Consider the following 22,449-nt stretch of genomic DNA (forward strand, 5'->3'; position numbering starts at 1 on the left):
GAGATATTGTACAGGAGTCAATGTAAACAACGCAGCATCCTCCGAGAGGGCTTTGCAAGACCAAAAGAACAGTTGCTTTGTACAAAAATGCCCTTAAAACAACACCTTTCTCCTCAAACCCCTCCATCAGCGAGCCTTGAGCTCCCCATGGTGCTTGGTGGGGCACAAGAAGCACTCCAAGGAAGCAGGAGCGAACCACCATCCATCCGTGAGCCATCAGCGTGGAGAAGGGACAACTGTCCCCACACAGAAACCTCTGATGCCAGGGCCTTGGTGGCTTTGTTGCCCAGAGGCTGGAGAGCTGCATGGGACGTGTCCCTCCAACCCCTTTCCCTTTCTGCCATCCAGCTGAGCCTCCAGCCCCCCAAAACCTTCACAGCTTTGCAATGGAACCACCTTCCCCAACTCCCTCTTCCCAGATTAAAACCACAGCGATGCTGGGACAGAGCTGAGGACAAGGGGACAGCACCACAGCTCCCTGCAGGGGCCTGTGCCCCTTGGCTGCTCTCCCCAGCTTAAAGCACCTGGACAGCAGCAGAGTAGGGGCAGGAAGCAGCATTTCTGGTCTGCATAGAAGAGCCTTTCTATAGGGAATTTCTCCTGGGATGGTGCTGGGCAAAGAAACCAGATCCCCTTCCTCCTCCTCCCTTCTCAAGGGAGCAAATGACACACAGAACTTTCCCCTCCGAAGCAGATCCTTGTCTCCAGGACATGCAACCAGCCAAGCACGCTGCTCCCTCCAACGCAGGGCAGGCCTGGTGGCAGCCTGTCCCTTGCAAGGAGCAGGCAGACGTGTCCTTGGGGTTGGGAATGGTGGGCAGTGGGGTCTGGTGAGGTTTGTGGGGCAGGCAAGGCCTGGAACTGTCCTTCACAAGATGACATGAGCCACTTGGCCTTTCCTTTTGCCCAGCTCCGTAGCCAGCTGGAGCTGGCCAGGAGAAGCCAAATGTCTTTCCATGTCCCAAAGAAGTATCTGGCCTCCTGGGCCAGCGACTTGGGTGGCTCCTAGTGACTGAAATGGCCTGCAATGACGTGCTACGTGACCCAGGCTGGGCTACTTCGGGCTGTGCTCCAGCCTGCAGCTAGCACGGGTGACAGAGCCCAAGCTCCTTGGAAAGGAGGGATGAAGCACATGCTGCTGCTGGAGGGGACACACAATCCCATGCTGTGGGAATGTGGGACAACCCCTGGGAGCGACAGGGGGGCAGAGAGGTGGGATCCTCACCTCTGGGGTTATGGACACCCCTTCCCCAGGGGAGACAGATGCTGCTTCCCAATACTCCACAGCGCTCTGGTGAGGTCTATTCCTCTCCAGCTCAAGCTGAGTTTGTCCCATCAGAGCCTGCAGCATCAGCACCGCTTTCTAGGCACAGCCTTTGCTGCTCCTCCCACAGCATGTCCTCTCCATGCGGGGCTTTCAACAGCTGGAGCCATTCTGCAGCTTCTCTCTGCTTTGCTCCTCCTCAGGGGGCAGGATCTGGGCTAGGGCCAAGCACCAGCTCACTCACACACAATCTCCTGCCACAGCCCTTCCATGGGACTGGAAAGCTCTGGATCCTGTCTGCAAGCATCTTCCTACAGCACACATACAAGTCGCTGGTATGCATGGCTGGAAATGAGGAGCTTTGATTTAACCCAACTGCTTGGGAACTATTAAATCATGTGCTGGAGGCTGGAGCAGACCCTTCAAACACGGGTTCTCCAGGGAAGCAAGAACCTGCAGAATGGCTCAGAGCAGCCCACGGCTTTCCACATCCAACTGGCCCGTCTGAAACCCAGCTTCCAGCAGGAGGGAAAGGGGCAGATGCACTGGGGGTGATGGGGGCTCACAAGGACTGGAGGAGAAGGGACACGTTTGGCAAAGGCTGGCATGGAGGCTCACTTCTGGAAAGGGGAGACAGGTTCCAATGTCAAACCCACTCCCGTTTCTGGGCAGATTACAATGAACAGCACTGAGTTTGAGTAAGATGGGTTTGATTTCCAGTTTACAGAATGCAGTCTTGCCCTTTTTAAAAAACAGAAAACCACATGGAAATGACAAAAAAAAAAATCTCTATAAATACCATATATACAATTTAGGCAAAAAAAAAAAAAAAAAGGAAAAAGAATCCAGAAAAGCTCATCCCTCCAAGTGTTGGGAGTGACAGCAGAGAGGACAAAGCTTTGCATTCAGTAGGGGCAACGCATCATGTAACAATAGGTTTGGGAGTGCCCAGAAGTGCCCGTGAGCAGAAGGGAGAGGAAAACTCAGGCAGCATGAGGAGACAAGAATGAGGCAGAGGGGAGGCAGCAGGAGAGCAGAGGACAGATGATATGGCCATGAACTTGGAAGGCCCACAGCAGTATTCAAGTAATGGGAGGGTTTAAACCCTAACGAGGTGTTTGTTTTAAAAGAACACTCTGGCTTTGGGGGGGTCTCCTCCTCTCACACAATGGTTTGGGGCAGTTGAGAGCTTGGAGGTCATGGAGGAGCTCTGCATGACCTGCACCAGGAAGTGAGCACTGATCTGATCTCTAGGGTTTTTGGAGCCCATCCGTCAGGATTTACCCACATGCTCCTTTGAGGATGCAGCAGCTGAACCGAGCCCAGGGGGGGTGTCCTGTAGCAGCTTTGTGAGTGATCTGCCAGCATCGTGGAGTTCCAGTTTGCAGAAGTAAAAGAAAGGCCAAACAAAGGGACCTTGGCACAAGCCTTCACATTTATGGGGGCTGTGACCCCAACAACTGCCCAGCACCATTTCAAAGCACGGGGAAAATTCAAGTGAGGAGTTCGGATGTGGTTCTAAGCACAACCCCACCTTGCCGAAGCAAGCCAACATGCACCTTCACGTGACAGAAGTGTTCTTTTAAAACAAAGCACAAACAAAAAGAACATTTGAGGTTATCCGAGTTAAAAAAAAAACAACTTAAAAAACCCAAACAGTCCTGCAGTCAGAGTCACACACAGAAGAACCAACCCACACCTACATGCGCCAGAAACAGTAAAATGACAATATATATATATAAAATTAACCAATAAAGTGCATGTTCCTTATATTACACCTGCCCCTTGGGTGAACGCAACGCCACGGGTTGTGTGGAGGAACCCCAGCCGAGGGCTCCGGATCACATTGTGTTGTAGAGGGGATTGGTTGTCCGCTTTTTATCATTGGTCTTTTTGAGCCTCCTCAGAGGGTGAGTTCTCCCGTGCTGCTGCCGTGGCGCGACAGCCAGGCCTCGAGCTGGGGACAAGGAGTCCAGGACGTGCGCCTGGAGCAGCGGAGGACCCTCCTCGGAGCTAGTCCACGTTGGATCCGTGCTGGAAAACAAGCCCTGCTGGCTGGAGCCGCACTCTTTGGCGTACTGAGCTAGCGGCCTCTCCACAGGCTTGCTCTGGGCAATGCACTCGGTTGTTCTGAGCTGTTCCACAAAATGCTTAGCGGGCTCCGGGGAGGAAAGGCGATGCTTTCCACATGAATCCCTCTCCAACCTCCCCCCGCGAAAGCCTCGACCCAGGGCAACGCAGGTGAGAAGCACCGGGTTGGCATCGGAAGAGGCCGACTCCCTCTCGGACAAGTCATCCTTGGAGAGGTCCAGGCAGTCCAGTTTGGCCAAGGACGCCGAGCGTTTCATGTGGGATGGCGTGGTGAGCCCCGCGTGCCGGATCCGAGCCTCTATCTCCTTCGCTCGCTGCTTGACCAGCCCAGGGCTGTTGCTGCACTCCTCCACGCTGCAGCTGCTGGAGCTGTGCGAGAGGCCGTAACACAGGAAGGAGATGTCCAGAAGGTCCATGTTTTCATCACGTTGACTGGTGAAGTCCTCACCGCTCAGCTGCCTCGAGGTGCTGGCACCCCCCCTACACCGAGGTCTGTCCCTGAATGGGAGAGCTGCATCGCCCTCCGTGCCACACGGCGTGACCGGCTCGTCATCAGTACCCGTGCTCTGCTCAGTGACACCTTCCAGGTGAATTACACAGGGGTGAGAAGAGTGATCTGGGCTGGCTGAAGGTGTAGAGGTCACCTGGGCAGAGGGAGAAGCAGCACCGAGGTGAGCAGACAACCCACCACCATCCTCACTGGGGCTGCCCACAGTGCAGGTGACCTGCTTGTGTACCGCGTGCTCCAGTGAGAGGTTTACCAGCATCGGAGCTCGGGGACAGGTTGAGCACAAGGAAGGGTTCAAGTTTTCATCTAAAGAGGGGATGGCTGTGACCAGCCCGCCCTGCTCACAGGTTGCATTGGGGCGCTCTGCAGACTTGACCATGGGAGCGTATTCGATGATTTCAATTCTCTTTGGGAGGAGGGAGGGCAGGGCTGGCTCCTCCATCCCATCGAATGAAACCACTGTCCTGCGCTGCTGTGCCATTCCCTCCTGCCCCGGGCTGGGCTCTGCAGGCAGAGACTCCTGTGCAGGCAGGTGCCTGCCCACAGGCAGCTCTGCTCCAGAAGGCAGAGGCAGCTCCTCATTGCCTGGAGCCTGTCCTTTGTCACCCTCCGGAGCCAGCTCCAGGGGTGGCTCCTCGCTCTTTCCCCGCAGCAGGAGCTCAGCAGCAGGAGAGTCGTTCCTGGAGTTCTTGCGGGTGGGTAAGATGCAGACTGGGGATGTGTGCTGGTGCTCCTGCTCCTGCCTCAAGCGCTCCTCAAACTCCAGGGTGGCTCGTCGGACAGAGCCAGGGCACCACTTGGGCTCAGGGTTCATGGAGCTGCGAGGCTCCTGCTGCTCCCCTCCAGAGCTGCTTTCCTCCAGGTCTAGTTTACCAGAAGATGGCTGCAGGGAGGGGGCAGCTTCTTGCTCAGCTTGCACAGGGTCCTTCTCCTTTTCCTGGTGTCCAGAACAGGTTCCTTCACTCTGTTCCACCCTTTCTGATGCCCAAATCGCCTCCACTGGCAGGTCATGCACCGTGTTCCTCTTTGGTGTCTGGCTGAGGTTGGCTGAACCTTCTTTCTGCTGGGCAGGTCCTGCTCCCTGGTTGATTGACTCGATCTCTGTGATGATCTCCTTCACAGAAATGGCATTTTCCGAGTGGGATCTGGTGAGATGGCCTGTGCTGGGCAGCTCGGGCACCTCCTGCAACACAAACAGTACAATTACAAAGTGGATCAGCTGTGCTGACACACAGCAAATGGCAGCAGCTTAAAGGAAATGGGGGTGCACGTTCCCAAAGGAACAAGAAGTGCATGTGCTAGTGTGCGGGGATAGATTACAAGTGCCATGATGACTAATGAAGCATTATTGTCTCTGGGGGCTGCATTCAAGATATTCCAGGCTGGATTTTCACCTAGATTGAGATTCAAGGTCTTCTTGTTTAATTGCCCCGAATTCCAGGGGAATTTAGCCCTTTTTTTTTTAATAAATAAAAATCCACTTAACAAAATAAAACTATTCCTAATGCTTCTAAAGGCACAATTTTGAACTGAAAACTGTGAAAGATTCTGCTCATGTAGGGGAGTGAGCAGAAGTACAGGATAAAGAATGAAACCTGGTTTCCTGGAAGAAAAAGGAAAGAGAGGCTCCTGCATCCACATGGATGCTCCTGCCAAATCACTGGAGAGAGTGTTGGCCTGTTGTGTTTGGAAGAGTCTTACTGCCTCACATGGAGAGGGAAAAGATTCAAGCAATGCAGCGTGGAATTTAAATGAGAGGCTCCCAGAAAATGATGGCCCCAGACATCATCAATCCCTGCAAGAGTCTGGGAGGATGGAAAGCAATTATAAGGGAAAAGTACCTCAGTTCAGAGGTTACTACATTTTGTCAGGATCATATCTCTACCCAGGAGAGAAGTGAGCCATGACACGCCTGATCCCATCGCTCTAGGCCTGGACAGGCTCATTCTCTTTCTCCAGCAGTGGAAGTTCTACACATGCCTTGATTTACTATCCCATTGCTGGTGCTTCCCAACCAGGGGAAGGTGCAAGTTTTACCCCATTCTTTGGTGGATTTCTCAAGTCAAGATAAATACCCACACTGGCTCAGGACGTTGAACCTTGGATTCAACCCATCTGATGCAAACCTCAAAAGTGAGTTTCTCATGAGAACAGCACAGCAGGTCAAGGTTGACTCAGCCAGTGCCCTGCCTCTGCCAGCAAGCAGATGTTTAAGGAAAAAGCACAGGAAAGGCCAAGTATCTAAAAGCGAAGAAGAAGAAAGCATCTAACAATGCTTCCCCAATGGGCAGCCTGCCCAGTGAGAGTCAGAATTAGGCAATGCCCTGTTCACAGCAAGAGAACCAGGTTTGAGCAGCAGTTTCCTAGGAAAAATGAGCAAGTTATTTTAACCTTTTGCTGTTCTTCATCTGTGGAAGAGTCATCTGATGCCTGAGGAGAGTTTCCAGAGCTGCTCCTTCGAGTATCTGCACCCCCATCCACAGCAGGCGGCACTTCCAGCACAGGCACCCTGGAGACTCCGTTCCTTCCACTCCCTTGCTCCTCCATCCTGGAATGGGAGCAAGTGCGTGACCGACTCTCCTGGGAAAGCTCCACAAATTTCTCCAAAGCACTGAAGAAATCAATCCTGTCTGTACTTAGCTCTGTCACCGCGGGCTGGGGATTCTGTTGGAGACTTGGGGAATTCTGATTTGGGGATTGGGGAAAGTCTTTTAAGCACGAAGTGAATTCTTCCATGGGAACCAAGTGCACATTCATATCAGGCTTAAGGGCATCTTTTTCCAGATCGTCCACTGTCAAATCAGGGAACTCTGTTATTTCCAAAGGGTGCTGGAGTTGTATTAAGGCCTCAGAAGCACGGCAGTTATCAGGGGGAACAGAGTCTACACAACACCCTGCCGTACAGCCATTGATACTGTTCAGGTTCAGCTTGTCCTCCATCTGCTCAGCGTGGAAGTCTCGACACGTAAACTCCAGGTGGATCCTTCTCTCCTTCACACACACCTCCTCGATCATGTTGGCATCCTCCGGGAGCTGCTGCTCCCTGTCTAGCTCAGCTGAGTAGATGGGAGACATCGGCTGCTGGTTGTCGTTGGTCTTTGCCTCTGAGATCTGGTCGGCTGAGGTGGTGATCTCCTTTTTGTTCAGCTCCAGCCCGGACTTGCAGATGGGCTCGTGATGGTCCGAGAGGTCACTGTCCGAGTGCGAGCGCCACAGTTTATTGTGCCGCTGTTTGCTGCGGGGAGGAAAAGGAAGGAAAACATTGAGTAGGGTCTTCATGTACCAGAGCCAGACCCACCGTCTTGTAAGAGGATGAAACCTACAGGAAGAATCATGCCAAACACTGGAGTCATTGACCACAACTGCTTCACTTAAACGGGTCAGGGCCAAACCCACTGCTCGAGAAGTTGATCCAGTAACAAGCCACATGCCCCAGCAGTTATTTTATCAGTCTATTCAACAAACAATGTTTAACTGACTACAGACTTTGGTCCTCCCTCAACCACAAAGCACTTTTTGCTAGCAGGTGAGCGATGACCAGAGAGGGTCCCTAGTCCTGGATGTGAGCGGATGGTGGACATGGAATGAAGTCAAATTTCCTTTGTGGCTTCTTCTTTGAACAACTTCAGCGATCCATAACTGGGCTCTGGTAACCAAGAGGGTAGGGTGGGGTGAGAGGATGTGGGTGTGTGTAAAACAGAAGACATCCTCAACAGTCAATAAGCCTGCCTTTCACAGGAAGGAAACTCAAGAGTTCTCCAGCTCTTGGAAAGCCCCCTTAGGAAGGTCTAAGCAGTCACAAAGCCAAGCAGCATTGCAACATCTTCCTTATCCCTACCTGCCAAAAAACCCAGCCCGTGCCCCTGGGCTTACAGAGAGCAAAGGAGGCAAGTTCTGACAGTGAAACCACACCAGCTAGACATGCCTGCAAGGGCTTTGCTGAGTGACCATGGCCACAGGGCTGTGCTTCCACCGATTGCCCCTAGGAGGAGAGCAGATACCACAGAAAGGTCTTGGATCAGCAGGAGACCTTGGAAAACCTCTTCAGTCCCTTGCTAGTGCAAGAGCAGGCGCTCCCAGACACATCCATCGGCTGCTGTAAGTTAATTAACAGATGCCATTGGACTAATTACAATGCACTGGTTTGGTTGTGGGTGCCCAACAGCTAAGGAAAATAATCCACTGCAGATCTGGCTTTCCAACCCCATAATCAGCTACAGCCTTCATGTGTGACACAGGTCAGGATCAGGGCCTTTCAGAGAAGAGGAGGATCAAGACTAGAGGCCAAAAGGCGTTGCTCTGGGGTGCACGTGCTCTGTCTCTAATGGGTTTTGGATCACAGTCTGACACTGGCAGCAGAACCAGGCTTTTCCATGAGGCAGGTTGTTGCTGAGGCTCTGTATGGGATGCTAAAGGCTTCCCGTGTCTCTGCTTATGTAAGCTGGGGATGTTTTTTTGAGGGCACTTCCTACCCTGGTGCTTCAGTGCTCACATCCAGCTGCACATCTGATTTTGAAAGTCAAAACTACCCTCACACACGAGCAAACCCAACTTGCCCAGCACAGCCTTGATCCAAGAATCAAAACACATGTAAACAACCACTGGGAGAGGTGCACTGTATCAGCCTTCAATCTCACACTTCCTCCACTCTCACAACCTGCAAGATGTGCTAAAAGCAGGAGAACAAGAGCCCGCATCCCTTCCTAGAGCCCACCACCACCTCTTCACCTTCCTGAGCAGCATTCCCAGTGCTGGGGAGAACATCCAATGGCACAAGGTCTGGGGCAGCACTGGGGCTGCCCAGCTTGCGGTCACACCAGCTTTGGACCAGCCCCCCCACCCCAGGCTGCAGCCAACTCTCCAGACTCTGGTATAACATTACTGCTGTTGATTTACAAGTTGCACAAGGAATAGAGAATCCCAAACACTGTTTTCCTGTAACTTATCCATAACTAATAAAAGCAACAGGGGTGGCTCTGCCTTTCTGTGGCTATCATCACATAGGAAGAGACAGTTTAACTAACCCCAGGAAGTATGACAGTCCCAAAGAGCAAAACACGCTTGTTGTTGTGACTAAAAGCAGGCAGGGGGTTTTCATTTTACAGCTGGAAAACATACCCCAGTTGCTATAACCCCAACACAAAACCGTAACCAGATAGCACGAGCACATGGCTGCCCTCACATACCATCCCCCTGAAACTGGAGCAGTCACATGAGTGGGGATCTGTTGGGTTTTTGTTTTTTACCTGTCCTGGAATACTGCAGCAATAAACAAGGCAGGCAGAGAGAGGAGGGCAAAGCTCAATAACATAAAGCGGGAAGAAAAAGGCAGTTTGGAACTGAGAAAGGAACCACATAACCACAGACCCCTTCTGCAGCACAGGGAGCCCATTCCTTGCTTCAGTGAAGCTTCATTTACTACAGGCTTTTCAGTCCTACCCACACCGGTGCAATGCACTGCTCCTGCATTTTTTAAAGCCTCACAAGTCATCCTCTTCGTGCTGTTGTATGGGGACTGGCAGAGTAGGTCAGGAGCAGTGGTGTGCTCAAGTGGGACGGGAGCCACACACCAGATAAAGGATGGCAGCAAGAGAAGATTTACCTCCTGAAAGATAAATTACCAGAGGACAGGGGAAGAAAAGTCCTTAACTAAAATGTTTGTAGAGGGTGGCTCTGCAGGTGTGCCACCAACCACCAGCGTGACATTACCTAACCCAACTGCAGGGCTGAAGATATGATGTACCAGCTGCTACCAGCCCAGGGCTCCTCGCAGGTGTTCACCAACCTGTTGCAAAGGAGGTTGATGTGTTTTTCAGCTCTGAAAAGCTTCTTTTCCTCCATCTGGCTTATCCCAGTGAGATTGCCCAGTCTGCTCAGCGCTACATAGCACACCACACTGGTCAGGTCACCTCTAGCTCAGAGTTAAGCACTGACCTTTATTAAATGGTGCCAGCAGCACGTTTGGTGTCACACAAGGCACCAAGGCAGGTGTGGTATCTGTCTCCAAGGGTTTCAGTCCAGAAGAGCACAGATATTTCTTGAAATATCTATTCTACTGTGATCTATCCTGAGACTGAGTATTACCTGCTTTTTGCAAGAGGATAGTACAGACTCAAAGGGACAAGACCAAGCAGAGGACAGAGGTGATAACTATACCCTAAAGAAAGAATGTGACTGCCTAAGCTGCTGTAAAGAGCAGCATAAGGCAGAAACCTTTCAAGAACACCATGCAGCTATGAAGTAATTACTATGGTCAAAACATGCCCAGAGCATGTGGCAGGAGGCTCAACTTGGGTAGTTCTGCTTGCTTCAGATCTGCTCCCTGGCAAAGCACACCAGGATCCTAAACAGAACAGTGTAATCTGGTGAACACAGAGTATCACTACCTCCTTCCAGCTGATCACGTGAACACGTTGCTTAATGCAGCCTGCAAGTGGCTTTCTCGGAAACATGCAATATTTGTGTGTCTTTTGCTAATCAAGTGATAGGCTTGGGCTTACAACACACTTGCCCAGCTCCACACCAGGCTCAGGACTCCATGCAGGAATAAACACCGCTGTTGCAATGCACAGAACATCCTGTCCCCTCCCCTAACACCAACACTTATCGAAGTGATCTAAATAAAACCAGACCAGCTGCTGAGGAGAGGCACGCTCAACAGGGAACTGTAAGGCTGAGATGGAGACAAAGCGTGTCTCCTGCCAAGTGATGTTACAAGCAATAGGAACACCATTTATCTCTGCTGGGGGCTGCACAGCTTTGAATGCTGCATTCAGATGGTAGATCACAGGATGCTACTCTCCAAAAAAGTCAGCCATCCTAGAAGCCAAAGAGCCTCCTAAAAGCTCTTTATTACACCCACTTTCCCAGGCTCAGCTGAGATAACCCATGAAAACAAAGTGCTATCTTTCCCGAGACAATGAGGAGCTCATAATGCAGCAAGGGAAGTTCCAATTAAAACAATGGAGTCAATCACTTATGCCTTAACCCAGGTAATCAGGGTCATTCCTTCCATTCACCTGGCCAGCAGGATCCCTTGGTATTCCTCCAGCTGCCGCATAAAGCTGGGGTTGGGCTTGGTGACTGTGCGCCGCTCCTTCACGTAATCGTACGCCCTGTCCAGGTTCCAGCCGTATTCCTTCATGGCATAGGCGATCACCGTGGATGCCGAGCGGCTCACTCCCATCTTGCAGTGCACCAGGCACTTGGAACCATTTTTCCTGGAGGTGGAAGAAAGACAAAAAGAGGATCATTAAATAGAAAACACGGCCCCTGAGAAGCTTAAGAAAATAACAACTTCTTTACCAGAGCATTATCAAACATATTTTCAACGCTGTGGCCACAGTTGGAAGTCTGGGATGGGATCTGATAATCCAATTTACAAACTGGAGCAAGACACACAAAGAAAGTGAAGAACAGGGTCTTAATATTCTTAACAGATTTTGTTACAACAGCTCTGCTGAAGCTTTTATCACACACGGACACACATCAGCTGTTTGCATATTCGTGAAGACTGCTAAAGACTAGTATGGCACCCTTGAACTTAGCCCCAGCGGCCCATGGGTATTAAGCAGTATTCCAAATGAAAAGGGCCTCCATATATCACACAAATGTGGTGTCACAGTGCTTAAGTACTTAAGGGAACACAGTGACACCACCTCAAATAAAGTAAGTCTCAAACCATATTCAAACAAGGCAGCCTGTAAAGGCTATGAGAAATTGCAAGCACCAGCTACGGTTAAGAGATGAGAGACTTCTATAATGGTAATAATACTTTAAAGGCAACATATGCCAATCTGCTTTCTGACCAGTTTTCCCTTAGGAAGGCTGCTGAATTAACTGGAGACAGCTCATGTAACTGGGATGCAGTTCTCTGCAGTAAAAAAGCCCTACTTTCAGCACCCGCTATCAGATTACTCACTATAACTGACAGCTCAGAGAGCTACACAGGCACTTACTCCTGTTTAAAGGCAAGAGTTTACTCTGGAGCTTTACACTACAAGAAATCACTTCCAGACTTTGGGCTTCATCATACAACCTCACAATGCTTCTCACTTTTGTTAAGCCCTGCTCAATTTGTTACTGCCCTTTCCTCCCTCCAGCACCTCTCCAGATCCATTGCATTTCCTAAGCAGCAGGCAAACTGTTAGCTCTCCAGTACAGGAATTACCCATTCCACTGATTGTCTGGACTGCAAACTGGGCAGAAACCCCTCACTAGTCCTACCTGCTCCTTGTACAAGCACCTACAAGAATGAAAACGTGTTGAAGGCAACTCTTAGCCAGAAACTACAAAGTGAAAATGCTTTGATGCCAGGTATGCAAGGAAAAGTAGTTAAGAAAATCAGTAGGAAAATATAAAATACTTAATATACATCTTCTAAATGTGTCTGTTCTGCTCTGAAAAGACTTACTTTGCCTTGGAGATGAATTTGTAGGTGTCATTCCAGTAAGCCAGAAGGTCTGTTGCTTCTTCATCATACACCCGAATATTATGGTATTCAAAGAGCCCAGGGAAGAAGTTATCTATTTCACGAGTCACATTCAAGATATACCTCACCCTGCATGGAAACAGAGAGCAGATGAAAATGCAGAATGTGCAGAACACACCAAGTTCAGAGGGAGATCACAGCTGCCACACAACAGCCTTGCCTTGCGAGTGGCAAACTCACAGCATTTGAAGTTGCAGTCTTGCACACACCTCCTTGGAAACCAGGGCTCAATGCAAGGAAGCAGCAGCTGATACAGACAAAAGGTTTGGCTGAGCAATTTTGAGCCTAGCCTCTGATAAAGGGGCTTCCGCCCATGCTGGATAGAAACTTCCTTTACAGCATGTCAGGTTGCACACTGCTTGCCCACCTAAGTTAGCAACACTTGTGTCACAGGAGCTCCTGTACAGCCTGTTCAGGTCGTGTTTGGACACTTTCTCCAAGCCCTTTTGTGAATCTCTTCTCCTGCTGCACCAGGAAGATTGAAGATACCAGCTCGTGAGCTACAACATAGCTAAACAAATGTGTGAAGTAACTACAGAGAGATGCAACGGACAATGAGCCACTGGGGAGGCTTTATTTCTTATCCCTTAATTTTCTGGAAAGGAAACTGCTGGGGAAAGCATATGGTATTTATGTACATTACATCGAGTATTTTTAGCCCTGAGGGTTACTTGTAAGATGCTTATGAACTGCACTCACACTGGGCTGCCAGACAGAACAAGAGCACTGCAAGGGACTGACATCCCTTTTCCCTAGCGGCTATGAGAGCGCTGGCAGTCAAACAGGACCTGTCTGACCCAAGGGAACTGGAGCAGACCCTGAGCTCAGCGAGGAGAGCCCCTTTTGCCAGGTACAGGTATGGGAGCTATTCAGTTCAGCAGTGATTCGTTTTCTTTCCACTGGATGTGGCACAAATAAGCCAGGCCCATAAATAATGATTTAATTGCAAAAATCTTGTTGCTTAGCTCCACCCGGCCTAGAGAAAGGATACTAAGCTTGAGCCTGAAAGGGCAGGAGACAGAGGAACCCATCAGTGTTAAGTGTGAGAGCTACAGGACTTCCTCCTGGGCCCCACTCAAAACAACAAATGCTCTTTTTACACGTTTTCCTTCCTGCTGCAGTCCGGAGGTGCAGACCCCAAAGTGCCTCTGTAACCATGAGACCTCAAGTCCAGAATAACGGGCTGAAGCAGAGGGCACAGAGCCAACCACACAGCATCCAGTTAAGTAATTGTGGCTTTTTGCTACTTATAGCTGTGAGATTGCTGGCTTCCTTTGTTCACCAAGGGGATGTCAGTCAAGGTCAGGGAACAAGACTCTTTTACTTTAGGGTGCCTGTTTGTGGGATATAGAGTTTGGAGGAAGCAAGAACTTGTCTGGATCTGCAAACCCTTTAGTAAGACTTAGGTTACACAGCAGGCATGGAAGAGAATTTGTTGCACAGACAAGTGTCGAGGCCAGGCTCTTGCTTTTAAGCTGACAGCCTGAAGCTACTTACCCTCTGTTCTGCAAGTCTTCCAAATTGGAGGCGTTCCATTCCGAGCCCTGCAGGGAGAACATGCAAAGGGACGTATCAGCCAGAAGGAAGACACAGCCAGACAACTGATGGAGGGAGGGACTGTCACCAGTGACCTGGAGGAAGAAGCTGGCCAGTCAAGTACTGGAGAGCAGAGGGGATCTTTTGAGTACATGGGTACACAGAAGAGTGGTAACAATACTAAGGTTCAGCACCTTATCTTGCCCCATTGAGCAGATCTACTCTGAAGCAACAAACAGCCCTGCAAAGCAGAAGCCCAGCACCATACCCTGGCACTTCCTATAAACCACTCACAAACCAACCTCAGCAAAGATGAGAATGCTCCACCCTTTCCCTGGAGGCTGTGCCAGCTCTACCCCACAGAGGACAGACTGCCAGCACCATCCAGGTGCTCTTTATGCATGGAACACCTATCTCACACATCAAAGGCACCAACAAGGTAAACTCACTTGGGTTACACCTTGTCTCCCCATGTTCAAAGCCTGTGTGAGCAGAAATAAACACGTTTAGCCCTGGCTAGCTCACTGTGGCCAGCACATACAGGGCCTCCAAGCTGCTTGCTTCCTGCTCAAACACATAAATCCTGACGGAGGACAAAACCACTCCGGCAAAGGCTTCCTTCAAAATTTAAGGTGCACAAGCTATCTGCTTCCCTAAATTGAAAGATGGTTCAAATACAGGAGTAAGCAAGAGGGACTCTGGTAGCATCACCATCGCCAGCAGAAGAGCACTGCTCATGGCTGCTCCCATGGCACAGGCTTCCACACCACCCAAGGTTCAGGCTGAGCCAGCCCTTGGAGCATAATCACTGCTTGCCTGCAAAGCCTGTCAGCCAGGTAGTTAGAACATCCCAGTCTTGCAGTGTCCATCCAGAGGATGGGTTGCTTCTTGCCACAGAAAGCACAGGCACCCTGTGTCTGAGATGGGGGAGCTCCAAGAGCTCTGACTCACAGGCACACAATGGTGCCCATGACAGCACTTCCAGAGAAGTCCTGAGCACTCCCAGCCCATGTCTGGATGTACACGCACAGGAAAGGGCCCTGTTGCTATTCTGGTAGCTACTGCGGATAAGTCTGTTGTCTTCTCTTGACGTGAAAAGCAGCTCATTCTTCCCAAGAACCACTTCCTAAGAAAAATCATCATAATGAAGATACCATTCAAGAGTTCAGCACAGATGGAAATCTCAATTTTGAGCAGGGTAAAAGAGCAAATGTTACATGCCATGGCAGCACAGATTACACCAGAATCCATCGCCTTCAGCCACAGATCAGGGCAGCTCCACCAAAGTCCAGAGCTGTGCACAGTCTGAAGGATGAGTATGGCGGCTCTTGCTATTCAGGATGTGCCAACAACTATATTGTGATCCCTGCTGTACTCACCCTGGCCCCCCGCCTTAGTTAACTTCATGTTCTCTCTTCCTGGCCAAGAAAGAATACTTTAATTCAGGCCTGGGAAGCATCAGTTTCCACAGGTATGGAGAACAACACTGCAGTGGTGAAAACTTTTTCTCCTATCCTTTGATCCACAATTACCAACACCATCAGATCTCTTACTTCCTGCTTAGTTATTTTAGCACTCCGTAAGTGGGATCCCACAGGGCTCTTGCCTCTACCTGGAAGAAAACAGCTCCATGCCTCACTTTGCCTTGCAGTATAGACACTCCTGAATTAAGCTGGGGCCCAGCCCCAGCAGCGCTGCTCCTCACCGCAGAGCTGCTTTGCAGATACTTCTACTCCACACATTAGCCACAGCTCCTTTAAGCCTTGTTTTAAAGGTCTTGTTCCTATTAAATACACTCTGAGCCAAGACTCCAAGCCCTGCAGCACACTGAACTGCCTGCACTGCTTTCAACTAGCACTGTAAGGCTGTGAACAGGTCTTTCTCTCCACAGAACACATAGTTTGCAAAAATAAAACCCATTACATTGTAGTACATTACAAAGTACATTGTACTTTAATTTTCCTGGCTCTACCCCACCACAGTTTCTCAGAAGCACTGACATTAACATACACCATTGCTTCTGAGCCACAGCACCAAGCTTTAAGGAGACTGGGAGAGGCCCTCTCCATTTGGAAAGCCCAGCAAGTCCAAGAGGAATGGCTTTGTTTTAAGTTGAGCCAACCTCATAGGTTTCCCAACCAAACCTGTGTCTGTTGCTCCAGGGCTGGGAAATCCAGTGGAACGCTGACTCACCAGAAGGAAGTGCAGTAATTAGACAGGGCCTAGCAGCAATGAAAGGCAACTAAGCCAGCAAAACATTAGCAGGCCAAATGTTAATGTTTCCTTAAGTGACTTATCTTCAGGATTCTTCATTAGGCTCCTCTGTTCCTCCTGGATCACTTGAGCTTTCCATGTTACAGGAGTGCGATTCCACCTGAACATATCACAGCTCTCCTGAAACAGTTCCCCTCCCTCTTTGCTGTAGATATCCCCTTCCCAAACACACTCCAAGAACTTGCTGTGTGGATACCCTGGACAGTTAAAGCTACAAAACTAGTCTTGCATCAATGGAAATAGCCCTGAAAAGTAGTTAGAATTAAGACTTTTTGCCTTCCATCCTCTAGTGTCTCAGAACACCAGGTTGGACGGGACCTCAAGGATCATGGTCCAACATTTCTAGGCAAAGCACGACCTAGATTAGTGACAGGGTCTACAGCTTGGCTGGTGTTGTATGGCAAAGTTTAGCACAGCCAAGAAGCCAGACTGCTCTTGTTCAACAGGACTAGTGTCTTGCTTAAGACTATGTGACCAAAGGATCAGCCAATCTCTCCTTCAGAGTTCCAGAGTTCCTCCAGAGACCTCTGTGCCAACCGAGACATAGGGAGATGTGCTTGGCGAGTTTACGTTTGGATTCACTGTAAGACTTACCAGAAAGACATGATCAAATATCTGTGTGGGGCTGTCCATCTGCCCAAGGATCACTATCATTTCATTGTCAATGAACTCTTTGAACTCCCGCAGGTTACACACCATCTGCATCTCCAGCTCGGTGCGTATCTGGGTGGGGAGGAGGAACACAAAGAAGCCATGTGAAGGTTTTGTTCCAGCCTTTCATCATGGCATAAAGCACAGAGCTCTCTGGCTGGCACAACAGCACTTCCCGTGCTGTTCCCTCAGCACTCACCTCTTTTGAGGTGATGTTCTCCAAATCTTTCTGCATCATGATCTCCCTTAACTTGGTCTTAATCAGCCGTTCTGTGCGTTCCCGCTCAGTTGGACTGTCAGAAGAAAGCAAGAAGAGTCACCAGAAGGAGAAAGAAGCTGGACTCATGGCACTTTTAAACAGGTATTGCATAGACTGGGTACTCTGCAGCCTCAGATACTCATGCTACTTCCCCCAAGAACGTCCTCAGCTGGAGGGAATTCAGGTGACTGTAAAGCCCAGTTTAGATTCCTGGTTGTGTATGAAAGAGACCAACCGAATGCTCCTAATCCATTGTTGTCATCTAAAGAACCTCTGGTATTTGGTAAAATTTAAATTGGGAAGGCTGCATTATACTCTCTGGAGCAATATCTAAGCCTCCCCCTACCTTTCTTGGAAAGGTAACAGCTCCAAAGCTCCTTACATGGAGAGACAAGGGCAGCTAAGCCTCTGTGCATTCCTCCAGCCTCTGCTGCCAGGGGCCTTATCACCAGCTGCAAAAATAGCCTGACTAACACCATGGGAGGTTGCAACAGAGCAGCAGCCCAGAGCTGTTTCACCCATCATCTTTAGAAGGGACCCAGCAGTAACATCTCACAGCACCTTTCCATTTCCCTGGAAGACTGCCTGGGTGGTGACTGCACAGACACTTCTCTGCTTTACCAGTGCCCAACTGGTGGTTCATAAAGATCATCAATGGCCCTGATTCTCTTAACCTCATGCATTATTCCAGGACTCAATTAAGGGAATGCTGTCTCGGTGTCCCCAGGAAATCATTCAACTGCTGCCACAGGGGAAAGGGTGGGTGACACAAAATTTATATATAATAAGCCAAAAGGGAATATTAACCTGACAGCTTGCCAAAACTTCTCAGCCACCTTCCTTGTACATTAAGAAACAATCAAGTGTGAAGACTTGTTCACAGCTGAACAACTGCTCACTGCTCATTATTCACTCACTGAACTCCAACAACAGGAAATCTCTGAGAGCATAAATCAACCAACAGCACTATAATCTGTGAGAGCAGCTGGGGTTAGTGAAGTCATTTCTTCTACTACAAACCAGGCAACTAAGCTCTCACGCTCAGCATCACATCTGGACACAGACTACCTCTGAGGTTCTGTGGTATCAGTACCATCAGCGATTACTAATTACAGAGGTTGCAAACCTTGAATGCTGATACAGGCTATAACTTCTGCCTTTCCAAACTGTCACCTGTCTACCTCAGCCACTGTTTTGGGCCATATGGCACCAGACATCCAAATGTTTAGCTGGAGACAGCTTGGGACCTATACACTGTCCTGCTCTACACTTGCAGACTCTTCAAAACACAGAAAAACTGTTTTGCTCTTTGTCCCCATTCTCAGGTGTGTCAGCTGGATGCCTATAAGGATGCTTCTGAGCTCACAGTCTCAAAAGTCTGTACACAGACACTTTACAGCAAAATTAACTGAATAAGAAATAAAACACCATGTTACTCTAGGCATGGGCCAGCGTAAGAGCAAAGTCCAGAGAAACCTATTCCTTTCAGGAGACAACAGGCCTGGAAACCAGAGGACAAAACCAGCAAAGAGGAAAGTCTAGGTACTAGAATACACCTCACCTCTTGCTAGTAACACAGGACTTACCTTGCAGAAGATCTGCAAGCCTAAAGGGCAAGGTAAACAACCAGACTGAAAACAGAAGCTGGAGGAGATGCAAGGGAGCCCCGGAAGGGTAAACTTCCAGTGCTGGTGTCTACCTAATCAGGGGTCTGCTTATTACCTGGAAGATGAAACCTCTCCTCATTAATACCTAATTAAGAGTAATCTCTTTTGGAAACTTCTCCTCATTTGGAGGCTGCAGTGCTTGACAGCCAAACACTTGGGCTCAGCAGAGCCAGCCCAACTTACACATCTGTGAAGAGGGCGGGTGAGTCAGGCCGGTGGGACTGGACATCTTGCATGGCATTCCACTCATTGACTGACGACTGGTCGGAGTTGATATGGCTCTCATAGTAACTGACCCACGTGAGGAAGAGGCTCCCTGGGTAGTAATTGTTGCTCCGTGCCACCTCGCAAGCTTTATGTAAACTCTGCAGAGCAGACCTAGAAAGGGAAGAACACTTGCAGGACTGCAATGTTTTTTCCTCAGGCTGGTATCAAGCACAAAGCAGCAGCCAAATCTGGGATGCTGCTCGGGTCCCATCAGTCAGCACAAACCCCAGTGCTACTGGCAACAGCTCCCATCACTGAGGAGGAGGCTGTCCTGCAAAGGCATGGATAACCACATGCTTGCATGCCCTAACTGAAGTATGCCAAGACAAGCCTGGGTAGCAGCAAAGGTGCTCACAATTGAGATGGCAGAGGCACCTCTGTTTCTGACTCCAAAACCTGCTACAGCTACCCAAGCCAAAAACCAGGATGCACAGAGTTTGTGTCCGAGCCATAGTGCTCTGATAGCTCCTACTGTGCCATCGGATTCCCTGGACACCCAGGAGTCAGACACAGAGAGCAGCACAACCAAGGGCTCAGTACTTGACTCTACTGAAGTGTTTGGGTGCCCACCCTCTCTCACGAGGGATGTCAGAAGTTTCTTCAGCTGCCTCTGGCAAACAAATCTCCCCCCTCCTATTTTTAGCTTGTTTTAAATCTTTGATTGGGATCAGAAGGATCCAGGTCAAAATCACTTGGGTGACACAGTAGCATGACACCCTGACAGGCAATGTATTTCTGCAATGCAAAGAAGCTTGAGCCAGAAATACTTTCATGGCCTCTACATTCTTACATGGGCCACCCTAAAAGGAAAGAAAAATGCAGGCAGCTTCTCTTTCCTTCTTGCTATCACAATGAACATGGCTTGGTGGAGACACAGACTCCTAAAATATGCACAGCGTGTGTTCCCCAAATTTCAAACACATGCTCAAAGCAATTCCACTTCGGAGGGATTCAGAGCAGCAGCTCTTTGCAGGGAAACTGACCCTATTCCTTCCTACCCCCAGCCAAGATGAAGGTACAGCTGCAGCAGAACTATAAACTCACTGCTCTATACCAGCACTTGCATGTTTTCTTTTTCCTCTAGTAGTCAACTTCCTTCCCTGTCTCTGAAGGAGACTTCTGGCTGCTCAAGTAGGTCTCAAGATACCAGTAACACAAAACAGCACCTGAGCTTTAAAAGCTCAAGCAGCCAAAACACGTTGGAAGAAGGATCGCTGGGAAGTACTTACCACATTGCCTGCACAGACACCGGCTTGAAGATGTGAACCCTGTTATCTGTTGATACGCTGAACCCTCTGGGGAGAAGGGAAAAAAAGCACAGTAAAAATGTAGCCCAAAAGCCACTTACTTGTTATTAACTGATAATTTGTAGCACATCAGAACAGCAAATGACTAGCCCTATGCATACACTGCTGAGCTCAGCTAGCAAACAGATCAAAATAGCACACTAAAAGCTCTACGATAACTCTTTTTAAGCAGCTGCTGTTCAGGAATGAAACCAAGACAGTGGGACAGTGCTGGGCTGTGCTGTTTACCTTGGCAACACAAATTCAGTGCCACAGCTGGGAGCAACAGAGTCCAGCTACAGTGATCCTGGGGCAGCTACCAAGGAAAGAAAAGTCATTCCATGCACTGCACTAGACAGCCCTTGTAACTGGCACAAACAGGAGTCTGCAAGTCAGGTGTCTATTTGGCAGACAAACATCATTCTTATTTTATGTTCAGCTGAATGCTGCCTGCTGCAGCATGATGGAGGCACATAATAGGATCCCTTTAAGGAGCTTTCACTATACACCCACTCTTCAGGAAAAGCTCCTTTACACCAGCCTAAACACACACATAAGCCACTGTCTCAGTGCGAGTTTATTCACAGATAAGTCAATTATTGGTGTTCCCTGCCACAACCACTGTGATTTAGGGCCTCTGAGCCTACTAACCCCATAGTGGTCAACAACAGGTTTGCTGGATCGGTTAGGACTCTGTGATCATTTGAATCCTTCCCCATACACCGCACTGCAAACTCACAGCAGAGACCCTCTCCATCTAGGACATACAAAAGACACTCACCCATCCCCATCCAGGTGGATCAAGGTGTCACTCCACAGCGGCAGCACCAAGCCCATTGTACAAGTGCTACTGTAGTAAGAAAGAGAAGGTCAGCCCATCTACTACAGCACCATGCTATCATTCTCATTTCACAGCAATGGTTGTCTGGTTTTGTACTTATTAGGAAAAAAATGAAAATCCCACTGCTGCTTCAGGGACAAACAGTGCCGGTGTTGTTCTACAGGTGTCTGGCAAGGATCATTTACCACATACAGGGTACAGCAATACTCTGTCAAGCAAGCTTAAAGGGTTAACATACACCCAAGAGAAGAGCAGACAGGATTCAAAGCAGCAAGCTTTGTGCAGAAGATCAGAGGGGGCTCACAGTCTTCAGTCAGCTCAAGGCTTTTCTTTACAGATTAGTCCCTCTCAGGCTCAAGTGGTTTGGTTCTAGCTCTGATTTTGCAATCCACAGCTTTGTTTTCTTCTTTGTCCCTCAGTCCCAGCAGCTGGGAACTGGGACCAGTTGTAGTGCAACAGCAGGGTGATTAGCAGCAAGGTAGGTCTGCAATAACAGCCTATCACCCACTGTTGACTCCTGACTTCTTCACCTTCCTGGACCTCGAGGATGAGCACAACCCACTGAGACAGACACCTCTTGGCAATCCCACTCCTCTCCCAGTTGCTTTGACCTCTTTGCCCTCAGTCACCTGCTCTCTGTAAGGCTGAGCAAAAAGCCAAGTTAAAAGCAGAAGTCAAGCAAAAAGGAAGTCAAGGAAGAAGGAAGGGGAACCCCAAAGCAGCCTGCACCAAGTGGTCAAACAGAAAAGCTGACTCTCTGTAAGCTGTCAAATTGGTCCATAATCAAAACAGCATCTGGAAGAACTGGATTCTTCTGTATCTTGCTCTTATTCTTTGTAGTAGCTGCTCTCAAATTTCCACAAGCCCTAACACCTCTGTCAGTGCCTGCAGCTCATGAGAAGTGGGGGAAGAGGGTGAGACTCGAAGCTTCAGAGGGTCAGCAGACATGAAGCCCTGTAAATGTACATGCCTTGGAGCGACTGGTGCCCAGCACAAGGAGACACAGTGGCACGCAGCTATTTCTGTTGACAACATGAGATGAGCTCATGGAAAGTGGTGTTTTTAAAGGCTTCCCAAGGTGGCCAGGGTATTTTTAGTGACACTGTTCAGCAGGCGCTTATCAGAGACCATAGCAACAAGTCTACATTGAGTTATAAATACCAAGTAGGCTAAGGGAGGCTGTATCAGACTGACCATCCAGAACTGAAGTAACTCTAGCAGAAAGCTAAAATGACCCTGCTGCGTTATTAGAGATGAATACCAGCGAGCTCTCAGTTATCAAAGGTGGCTGTGCTGGTACATCACAGCCAATAG

The 22,449-nt window shown here is 49.3% G+C and overlaps 1 protein-coding gene across 6 annotated transcripts in view; it reads right to left on the minus strand.

Annotated features, from left to right (window-relative positions):
- Positions 1-1,910: 1,910 nt before the first annotated feature.
- Positions 1,911-22,449, minus strand: part of SSH2 (slingshot protein phosphatase 2) — a 77,426-nt gene continuing 56,887 nt past the window's right edge. For 3 of the 6 annotated variants that reach the window (XM_057414976.1, XM_057414968.1, XM_057414993.1), the window contains 10 exons: positions 21,076-21,144; positions 20,238-20,303; positions 18,925-19,119; positions 17,015-17,108; positions 16,759-16,887; positions 13,852-13,898; positions 12,277-12,423; positions 10,883-11,083; positions 6,255-7,098; positions 1,911-5,046 (listed from right to left, as the gene is read on the minus strand). In XM_057414976.1, the coding sequence (XP_057270959.1) occupies positions 3,106-5,046; positions 6,255-7,098; positions 10,883-11,083; positions 12,277-12,423; positions 13,852-13,898; positions 16,759-16,887; positions 17,015-17,108; positions 18,925-19,119; positions 20,238-20,303; positions 21,076-21,144 (3,733 nt within the window). In that variant the 3' untranslated portion in view covers positions 1,911-3,105. Of the gene's footprint in view, positions 5,047-6,254; positions 7,099-10,882; positions 11,084-12,276; positions 12,424-13,851; positions 13,899-16,758; positions 16,888-17,014; positions 17,109-17,420; positions 18,206-18,660; positions 18,796-18,924; positions 19,120-20,237; positions 20,304-21,075; positions 21,145-22,449 lie in introns of those variants that run through there. The other 3 variants (XM_057414986.1, XM_057415004.1, XM_057415013.1) reach the window with 3 other exon arrangements.

The sequence above is a fragment of the Pezoporus wallicus genome, unplaced genomic scaffold (genome assembly GCF_028554395.1).
Source record: "Pezoporus wallicus isolate ANWC-B61680 ecotype Strahan unplaced genomic scaffold, APGP_CSIRO_Pwel_v1 contig_8517, whole genome shotgun sequence".
In the NCBI taxonomy this organism is placed as follows: Eukaryota; Metazoa; Chordata; class Aves; order Psittaciformes; family Psittacidae; genus Pezoporus; species Pezoporus wallicus.